The sequence below is a fragment of the Sinocyclocheilus anshuiensis genome, unplaced genomic scaffold (assembly GCF_001515605.1).
Source record: "Sinocyclocheilus anshuiensis isolate Anshui unplaced genomic scaffold, SAMN03320099.WGS_v1.1 scaffold49, whole genome shotgun sequence".
Taxonomy (NCBI): Eukaryota; Metazoa; Chordata; class Actinopteri; order Cypriniformes; family Cyprinidae; genus Sinocyclocheilus; species Sinocyclocheilus anshuiensis.
In genome coordinates this window covers 1,525,008-1,535,898 of record NW_015539863.1, presented here as the reverse complement: position 1 = coordinate 1,535,898, position 10,891 = coordinate 1,525,008, and the positions used below count along the sequence as shown (strand labels likewise).

At 39.6% G+C, this 10,891-nt stretch overlaps 1 protein-coding gene across 2 annotated transcripts in view; it reads left to right on the top strand.

The window, feature by feature from the left end:
- Nucleotides 1-10,891, top strand: part of LOC107684949 (collagen alpha-6(IV) chain-like) — a 125,749-nt gene that overhangs the window by 98,054 nt on the left and 16,804 nt on the right. For both annotated transcript variants that reach the window (XM_016481341.1, XM_016481342.1), the window contains exons 24-28: nucleotides 8,043-8,114; nucleotides 8,240-8,347; nucleotides 8,769-8,987; nucleotides 9,094-9,255; nucleotides 9,700-9,708. In XM_016481341.1, coding sequence (XP_016336827.1) covers nucleotides 8,043-8,114; nucleotides 8,240-8,347; nucleotides 8,769-8,987; nucleotides 9,094-9,255; nucleotides 9,700-9,708 — 570 coding nt within the window. The remainder of the gene's footprint in view (nucleotides 1-8,042; nucleotides 8,115-8,239; nucleotides 8,348-8,768; nucleotides 8,988-9,093; nucleotides 9,256-9,699; nucleotides 9,709-10,891) is intronic.

The following is a 10,891-nucleotide window of genomic DNA, read 5'->3' as shown; positions in this document are numbered from 1 at the left end:
TGTGTGTGTGTGTGTGTGTGTGTGTGTGTGTGTGTGTGTTTGTTTGTGTGCGTTTGTTTGTGTGCGCGTGTGCGTGCGTGTGTGTGTGTGTGTGAGAGAGAGAGAGAGAGAGACAGCGTCACATCAAAGTGGAGTCAGCTGTCTTAACCGTGGCTTGTGTACTGCATCATTACTGTGTCTGTTCCCCTTTCGGGCTTGAACTGATGGTAAAACTAATGACATTATTTACTGTCTTTACATTTATTTTGAAAGATGAAGCTCGCCATTATGGTAAGGGGCGTTACATTTCCGACGAGTGCTTGCGGTGTTCGGCCAATCACAATGCACTGGGTCAGCTGGCCAATCAGAGCAGACTGCGCTTGTCGGAAGGAGGGACTTTGTGGAAAACAAAGCGTTTGAGAGAGGCGGGGCATATAGGAACTACAATAATGTACAGTATTTGAAAAATAATGTGTTTTTTGAACATTAAAGCATGTCAACATATCCTGTTACACCAAATACACAAAATAATGATCTTTAAAAAAAGCATCATATGACCCCTTTAAATGAATCACTCATTTAAGACAGGGTTGGGCTGCCAACTACTGGCGGTTTTAGACAGGACAAAACCAGCCATGGTTCCAGGACAAATGCGCACTCAGCAAAATAGCGCCTAATTCAGCTTATCGAAAAAATCTAAAATAATATTGCAATTTTTTTAATTTCCCAATGTCCGACCAAAAAATAAAAAAAGAGAGAAATTTTAAACACATTTTGTCAAGAGTGTCGACTAGCCTATCAATTAACCTATATGTAGCTCAAAATTCTGCATGCATGTTACAGTGCATAATAAACACCAAAATGAGATGAAATTTTGTCTAGTAAACTTAATCATTACCAGACATTTTGACTGACATTAGCTTTTTTGAGAGGGAACATTTTTTGTGTCTTCTTTGCTTTTAAGTATTTCAAGACTATAGAGATCTAAATCTTAATCTAGTGATTAAATATTATTTTTCAAAAACAAAACGTATCCAAGCTGTCATCTCACTTTTATGGTCATTCTGACACAATGAAAATGCTATTAATTCATGGGGCTTTTATTTTGAAGTGTATCACCACAGGTGGGATTTGGAAAGGGAGATGGGTGTAATCGCGAATCTGTTTTGCATCTAAAGAATACACGTTTTTACCATAGACCGTAAAAAAACATGGACGTAGTGTCCGTGACGTCACTCGTAGGTTTCTGAAGAGCATTTTTGAAGCCTAAAGTGAGCGGAGCCGACCACCGCCATCTTGGCAGCGTGTCACTCCCGGATAAACGAAAATGGGCAAAAAGGCAGGCCATGGGTGAAGCTGAGGTGCCTGGTTGCTGAAACCACGCCTGTCTATAGTGACAGCAGTGCTGCCGTGCAAAGACAAAACACCATAACTACGTTTTTGGTCGAAAATTAGTTATTGATAATTTTGGGACATTCATGACGTCCTTTATCATGTGTATAAGAATCTTGGAGAAAACCCCCAGAGAAACCAAGGCAGAACACAGAATAACATCAGTTGCCGCTCTTTGACTTTGTTTTAAAATGCTCAAATTAAGTTACGGTGCTCTGCATTTGTTTAGCTGTTCGTCAATATTACTCTGCCGTGTTTAAATTACGGTGTGACTTGTGTACTTTCATACAACTGTCTGCATTTCATTAGACAAACAAATTAGATAGATTGCGATCTAACAAACTGCTCCATATAACAAAACACTGTAAATAAGCAATGACTAGATAACTTGGCAACAATAATTAATCGTAAATAATCTTTTTTCTTTTTATAATGCAGATTATTCACTCAATGCCAGCTGTCAGTCTGGGGCTGCCCACTTATGCACGTGTGTGGACTCAAATGCCGTGACACAAAATCAGTAACTGTTCGCAATTAAATCCTTTTCCTACCTTTCTATTCCTACCAAATTCATTGCAATGAATGTCATCTGAGATGTTTAATTCACAATCATTCTCAGCATTATTCCTGCTGGCGTTCACATCAATCCACAAGTTGTTCTTATAGTTAAGCTATTTTCATTCAGTTCGATGTAAAAACAATAGGCTAATGCAGGGGTGCCCAAACTCTGTCCTGGAGGGCCAGTGTCCTGAAGAGTTTAGCTCCAACCCCAATTAAACACACCTGAACCAGCTAATCAAGCTCTTACTAGGCATACTAGAAACTTGAAGGCAGGTGTGTTGAGGCAAGTTGGAGCTAAACTCTGCAGGACACCGGCCCTCCAGGACCGAGTTTGGGCAGCCCTGGGCTAATGTCTTGCATCATTTAAAGGGGTCATATGATGCAATTTCAAGTTTTCCTTTCTCTTTGGAGTGTTACAAGCTGTTCGTGCATGGATAAGATCCCTAAAGTTGCAAAGACTAAATTCTCAAACCCAAAGAGATATTCTTTATAAAAGTTAAGACGCCTCCTAAAACGCCTCGTTTAAACACGCCCCCACTGTGTGGGAAGATTTGCATAACGCCGCCCAAATGTTCACACAAAGAAAGAAGGCGTAACTGTAATTCTCGCTGTAGTATTGTTGTTGCCGCCGCCGCCATGTCATGGAGACACTGTGTTTCGTTGTGAAAGTGAAAATACATTGTTTGGTCTTCCAAAAGAGGACACGACTAGAAATCAGTGGTTAAGTTGTAGTTGTGGAGACGCTGTGTTTCGTTGTGAAAGCGAAACTACTTTGTTTGGCCTTCCTAAAGAGGACACAACTAGAAGTCAGTGGTTAAGTTGTATTTACAACACTGCTCCAGAACAGTTCAACCCAAATATTCGTGTGTGCGCAACACATTATACGGAGGACTGTTTCCTTAGCAGTGTAGAGTAGCGCTTGTTGTTTGACGTTTCTCCGATCACAAATGCAGACATGGCTTTATGTTTACGCAGCGCGATACGCAACGCAACGCGTAAAAAAAAACAGTATAACTCATTATAATCAGTAATTATGTCCCCACTGGATGCAACAAATGCCTCGTTTGTTATGGGTTTTATTGGTTTTGTCTCGTCGCGCCGGGACACGGCATCACAGTATGGTAAGGGGCATAACATTTCCGTCACACGCTTGAGGTATTCGGCCAATCACAGTGCACTGGATAGCTGGCCAATCAGAGCACACCTCGCATTTCAGAACGATGAGCTTTGTAAAAATCAACACGTTTCAGAAAGGTGGGGCATAGAGGTGCAACAATAATGTACAGTATGTGGAAAATAATGTGTTTTTTGTACCTTAAACCGCATAAACATTTCATTACACCAAATACACCAAATAATGTTCTTTTTAGCAACATCATATGACCCCTTTAATGTTAGCGAACATTGCAAATAAATTGGTTGCAAAACAGTATGCACTCACATTTAACTTTTTGTCTGGTTGTTACGGTCAGAAAAAAAAATTGAATCACTACTATATGTTATAGCCTAGCCAATGATCACTAGATTTTATACAGATGTTACTATAATGATTCTGTAAATGGTGATCAGCACCCAAATATTGTATATAATGTGGAAGTTATTGCCTTTTGCCTTGGAGTGACATCTCACTTTTTGCAGACAGTGTAAAGGCAGAGTACAATAACTTCAAAATAGCAGTAAAAATCAAGTTTGAAATAATTTTCATTAAAACATCTAATTGCCATATTTCCAGTGTCCTGCCTATATTTAATTTTTCTGGACAAATAAAAATCTTTAAAGCCATTTTTCTAAGTTTCACACTCTAGCAAGTTTCACTGGAGCAGAGCGGCAATCCACCTGTCACTCAAGTGGTCACGCCCTTAATTATGCAGAACTTTAAGGCTTAATATAATTTAAACGGATGAGTTTTAAAAATATTCACCCCCTCACAGTTGTCATGAAGGGCAAAATTACCTATATAGACCAAAACCACTTTTTGTACCAGGCTGTAAACATTTTTTTCTGCTGTAAAGTTGGCCATTTTAACATGGGAGGTCTATGGGACTGACTGCCTTTTGGAGCCAGCCTCTAGCGGCCAGTTGATGAATTGCAGTTTTAGTCACTTCCGTGTTGGTTTCAAGATTTTTATTTGTTAGAATGCAATTGTAGAGCTCTGTAAATGGATTTCTTATTAGTAGGAATTGAATTAGAGAGCTCTGTAATTGCATTTTTACTAGTAAACTGAATTCGAGAGTTCTCTAATTGACATTGTTACTAGTAGGAATTTAATTATAGAGCTCTCTAAATGAATTGTTACTAGTAAAAATGCAAATATGATGAGTAACGCTGGGAATATTTTAAGTTATAACGGCTTACCATACTGGCATGTAATGTATGTGATTAGCCTACTTTTTAAAAGAACATATATATTCATATACAGTGAATTAATTGTATGTACACAAATCAAGGTGGAATTTTGTCAATACAAGCCTTCTCAATCTCCTCAAGAGGCCCACTTAGCATATTAAGTTTGTTTTGTGAGTTTACGGTATAAGATTAAACAGTATAAGATGAGCTTGGTTGAAAGAGCTTCAGTTTAGAGGTTGCTATACCACATCTTGACAAGCATTCAGCTTGTCATGCTTTGGACGTGTGTCAGAGTGAATGGGTGTGCAAATGAATCTTTACATTTTGCATGTGCTAACTGAACTTTTGACCTCTGTGCAAGCCATTCCATTCAGAGAGAAATTGAGCAGGTGCAATTAAATCATAGCAAGTCTTAACATTCATGTCTGAATCACCAAATCCTTTCACTTCTCTGCATGCTCTCCATCTCTCTCTCTCTTAGTAATGGAATGGCATTGAAGCAGCCATGCACATGTTCTCCTTTTGATTTCTTTATTTGCACTGCTTTAACCGAATGTGCTGGTATATTTGAATGAGCTTTTTAATTCTCTACTAAAGGTACAATCATTTTCATGCTTATGCATTTGATTTCTTATTGATGCTGCCCGAATGAACTGATCCCTAAACCGATTGATTGACAGCTTCTCTTGCAATCTCTCTTGCCCTTGCATGTTGTCTGACTAGGTGACAATGACTCTTGCCATTCTGGAAAAGTGGTAGTTGCCATATTACAGCCCTCTTTTGCCAGTCATTTAACAATCTTTGTGCATGTTATTAGCCCTTCTATACTGACTTTACTGGGGAAGGATGGGGTTATTTTCTTTTTTTACTCAAATTTGCTTTGCTTTTGCCCTTTGTAGCAACACAACATTAGTCCCAACACTTGGTCACAAACACTCATGACATGCCATCGATTATCACAGAAGATATTTTGACTTATCCTTCACAAGCAAAAATTGCCTCTACTACATTCACTTACAATGGAAGTCTATGCAGCAATGTATTGCAACACTAAAATACACAGTTATGTGTTATTATGAGCCTAGATGGATAAAATTATGCATAAAGCTCTGTCATTTACTAACATTATTTCCAATACGTCATGTTATTACCATGTAAAGCCAATAAACACTTTTGCAACATACACCATGGATGGACAAATCCAACAACAGAAGTATTAATATAATAATTAATATAACCACTTTAATTCATATGTTCTTCAATAAAAATACAAGCTGCACGTTTCTTTTTTAAACCCTCTGAAAGGCATTTTCATTGTATGGGCATTACTATACACATTTCTGTTGTCTTCATAAAGTATGTGTTTTCTGTAAAGCTGCTTCAGTACATTGGAAGTACATTGGAAATTTTCTGTGGTAATTGACAGCATATGAGTTATCCCTGCTCTCCACATTAAAATGTGGTTCTATGTGTTTTGGAATCATTTTCAGGACAGTTCGTGAAATTATAATTCTGGACTGCAGTGTAATTGCACAGTTACAATACAGTTAGGGCCATATATATTTGGACACGGGCACAAGTTTGATTATTTTAGCTGTTGACCAAAATATATTCAAGTTGCAGTTATATAATGAGTATGGGCTTAACGTGCACACTCTGAGCTTTAATTTGATGGTATTCTCATCACAATTGGAGGAAAGGTTAAAGAATTACAGCTCTTTAATGTACCTCCCCCCTTTTTCAAGGGACCATAAGTAATTGGACAGGTGACTCAAAAGCTGTTTCATGGACAGGCGTGGGCTATTCCTAAATTATTTCTACATCAATTAAGCAGGTAAAAGGTCTGGAGTTGATTCTAAGTGTGCCATTTGCATTTGGAAGCTGTTGCTGTGAACCCACATCATGCGGTCAAAGGAACTCTCCATACAAGTGAAACAGACAATTGTTAGGCTTCAAAATCAAAACAAATCTATCAGAGAGATAGCAGGAACATTCAGAGTGACCAAATCAACAGTTCGGTACATTCTGAGAAAAACTTTTTTGTGTGGACTGGTGAGCTCCGCAACATAAAAAGGCCTGGACATCCACAGAGGACAACGATCGGAGAATCCACTCCATGGTAAAGAAAAACCCTTTCACAACATCCAGCCAAGAGAAGAACACTCTCCAGGAGGAAGGCTGTCAAAGTCTACAATCAAGAGAAGACTTCACAAGAGCAAATACAGAGGGTTCACCACAAGGTGCAAACAAGGCCAGATTAGACTTTGCCAAAAAACATCTAAAAAACCCAGACCACTTCGGCAAAAGCATTCTTTGGAAAGCTCAAATTAAGATCAACCTATACCAGAATGACGGGAAGAAAAAAAAGTTTGGAGAAGGCTTGGAACAGCTCATGATCCAAAGCATACAACATCATCTGTGAAACACCAGTGTCACTGGGTTACTGGTGTTTAGTAATGATGAGACAGAAGACAGAAGCAGCTGGATGAATTCTGAAGTGTATAGGGATATACTGTCTGCCCAGATTCAGTCAAATGGAGCAAAGTTGATTGGGCGTGTTGTGGCCCAAGCTATTTTTTCTATCTTTAAAAGAAGTCTCTCAAAGCTGGGGTTCTAGGTGTCAAAATTAGACTTTATTAGCAGAGAATAAAGTCGAGATGTTCAGCTGCATACATCTGAAATCTTGGGTCTCACTGCTCTGGTTATATACCATTCTGTGAGTCTATTTTTTCTTACAGTGGTCATCCTCAATTATTTTCTGTACATCACGATGTTGTTTTTTAACTGTGGTAAACAAGTTCTTCATTATATTCTGAAAAGACCCCCTTCTCATATGACTATCTATATGTTACCCTTGTGACTCTTCTTTCAATACATCTTTTGAGTTATATGATCATTGTATGGCTGTACATTAGACATGGGTTAAAAAAGTACATGTCTTATAAGTTACCCTTGTCATATGACTGGCACATCTCTGCAAACACTTTCTTGTAACACATCTTTAGTAGAGACATAACAACATAGAGGTATAGAATTAATAATTTAGCGGTAAAGAATTATAGAAAACCATTACAGGCGGCGCTTCTTAGTACAAATGGACGATGACCCAAAACTTGCTTTTTTTCAAGCAAACATTTCACTTGCTGAAGACATAGCTAAAGGCAGAAAGACCCACAAACATACAACAACTGACGTCAGCTGCAGTAAAGGCCTGGCAAAGCATCACAAAGGAGGAAACCCAGTCTCTGGTGATGTCCATGAGCTCCAGACTTAAGGCAGTCATTGCCTGCAAACGATTCTCAACAAAATGTTAAAATTAACATTTTATTTATGATTATATTTATTTGTCTATTTACATTTGAGCCCCTGAAAATGGGGGGACTGTGTATAAAAATTGTTGTAATTCCTAAGCATTTTATGTTATATTTTTTCAACCCCTTGAATTAAAGCTTAAAGTCTGCATTTCAATTTCATCTTGATTGTTTATTTTTAATTCTGTTCTGGTGGCATACAGAGCCGAAATTATGAAAATTGTGTCAGTGTCCAAATATATATGGACCTAACTGTATATTCCCTGCTGTCCATTTTCTTATCAGCCAACATTCACTGATCTTAGGTGTTCAGATACATCGTTAACTAACAGTTTACACAAACACCCATGTTTTAATACTTGGTTTGTCATGGTTAGTTGTAGGAAATGTGTGTGGAATTGGCCATCATTGACCGTTTTTATGTGTTACTGACAATGATATGGATGTCAACAGGAACACCCCTTTCCTGTAGGATTCCTGGTGAACTTGGAGATCCAGGTTACTTTGGAAATCCTGGGGTGCCAGGTAATTTGATTTCTAAAAGTATATTGAAGTTGATTATTGTAGTAATTTAACTATAAAGAGTAATTTAACATTTAAAATGCTAAAATGTGTTCTTTTGCATGTTTGTGTGTATATAAATATATTAGGGCCAAAGGGTCAGCCTGATTCCCCAGGAGCAAGTGGGCGCCCAGGGTTTGATGGGCCAAAGGGTGAGAGAGGAGAACCAGGCTCTGGAGGTCAGCCAGGACCTCAGGGTAAGATTACAGCCCCAAATGTGAATGGGTGCCCCATCTAACCACAAATTTTACATTTAATTGGTCAGCTTGTTTGGGCTAGCCATATATTTAAAAGTATAATAGCAATTGCATTATTCTGCATCAAATTGTATTGAGGTGTGGTCACATTCACTGTTGAAATTTTGCAGTCATTCCAATAGGAATCTGTGTGATTGGGATTTTCGCAGGAGGGTGAAAAATGTCCCCTTACAAATTTCACTCATTTTCAAGTTGTAACATGGTATCACCTCACTGAGCAACAAAATCCTTTGCTGCTTTAAGTTTGAAATTGACTTCTGTGTGAACAGAGCTTCTTACATCTCTACACTATTGAGAAGAGACAATGGACCAATTTCATGAATGGGACTGCACCTTTTTAAATTGGCTATCTTATGTTTAGGGTTTCCTGGACCCAGAGGATATCCAGGTTTACCAGGAATAACAAATGCTGGCTTACCAGGGCCTCCAGGAAGAGATGGTTTTCCAGGTTTGCCAGGAGCTAAGGGAGAACCTGGTGTGGTGCTTGGGGCCACTCCTGGAGGTCCAGGTTCTCCAGGGAGACCAGGAGAGCCAGGAAACAAGGGCCAACCTGGTGTGCCTGGTTTACTAGGGAGGCCTGGTAAGTTAGATTAGATGTTTTCACATAGATACTTTCAATCATTAGCACCAATCCTGTTAGACATTGTAAGTCATGCTAGATATCAAGCTAATGCATTCCTCCTTAGGTAATGATGGACGCAATGGCTTTCCTGGCATAAAGGGAGAACGAGGTGTGGATGGAATTCCTGGTCTTGTAGGTCCCATAGGTCCACCAGGAGAAATCCCTCCCGGGGGTGTTCCTGGTCCCAGAGGGCCACCTGGAGCTAAGGGATTTGATGGACCTCCAGGTAACCAAATCACATAAATTTTGGTGTTTTATCTAATAATATGATTATTTGTTCAACAAGGACTGCTCAGATACTACATATGCTAGGGTAAACTCTGCCTTGAGCTCTACAGTAAGCAATTTTTTCAGTAAGACCTTTCACATTTAAATTTTTAAATCTTAATAACCTGGGTAGTTATGGTTTGATTAAAATTTTCATGTGAGTATTGTTTGCTACTGTAGATTTGAGTTGCGGTAAAATGTTTCACTGGCTCTTTCTCTTCTCATCAGTCTTCGTCAACCTGTGTTTAGTGATCTTCCTTACAAAAATATCTGTTTTCATTATTCTTTTCTCTATGGTCATCCTCCCCTCCTTCTCTTTTTCCATCACCATCATTTCCACCCTCCCGTCCTTCCATTTGTGGTGTCACCCTCTTCTATTTTTGGTGTTGGGTCACCTCACTAGGCTGCCAAGGTGAGAAATATTGTCCTCCCTGATGCCCTCCATATAGTGTTAATGTTCCTCTAACACACAATTCACACTCTTGCAATGCTTCCTCTTAATGCACTTGTCTTTCCTTGTGTTTCCAGTGCTCCTAATTAATATTTCACCCAAAATGATGACAGAATATTCATTTTGGGTGAACTCTCCCTTTTAGGCATCTGTTTCAAACCAATAGAACAGTTTGTCCATAGTGACAATGCAGAATTCATTTGTTTATTTGGATCTGCAAAATGTTAATTTGAAATTTCTTGGATTGACCATCTATTAAAAAATGTTCATACATGGTCTTTTAACATCGGAGTGGTTTAAACTGTATTCCTCCATCTTTTTGTGTGTTTGTGTACCATGAAGCAAGAAGCACATAGTGCACTCACATGTAAAAGATGACCCAAAATTGTGTGCTTAAGTACTAATCCTCAGGTTCAATGAATTAGTAATCTAGTCTCTAATCTAACAATCTAGCCTCAGAACTTGCTTTAACCCTGATGTGCTTGTGTGCCTTTAACCATAAACCCACCTACTGGTAAACAGCAGCATCTTTAGTTAATCATGCCAACTTTAGTTCCCTTTCAGTCAGTCACGTTCGACGTTACGTCAGTCGTGACTGACGAATTGGGATCTCGCCCGAGAGCCCAATCACCTTCGAGTGTTAACTAAACAAGCCAATGACAGTTGGCGTGCGTGTTTCGCCACGCGCACCCCGCCCCGCAGCGCGGGTATAAAAGGAGAGCGCGTGCAAATGCACATCAGCTTTTCGCTTCGGAGCCGAGCCTTCTACAGGACGAATCTCCGCGAGTGTTTGGAAAACAGCTGGCGTTGGTGTTACGGCGTGTCAGCGGGGGTTGCCATCCAGGCTGCTGAAACCTCGGCGGGCTGCAGCTTTCATTCTGCGGTCTCGCCGCGACCTCCCCTGGGCGCTTCAGCGCTCTCTAAAAGAGTAAATTTCCTTCAAAAAAGAGCAATTTCTAAAAGAGCTTCACGAGCGACGGGCGTCTTTTTAAAGATGGCTTCCCGCTCGTGCGTTTCTGGATGTGGTCACTTCCTGGCTTCATCTGATGATCATGATCGCTGTATCTCGTGCCTGGGCTTGCAGCACGCTGAGGCAGCGCTCATGGATGAGTCATGTTCTCAGTGCGGGAACATGACCATCGCG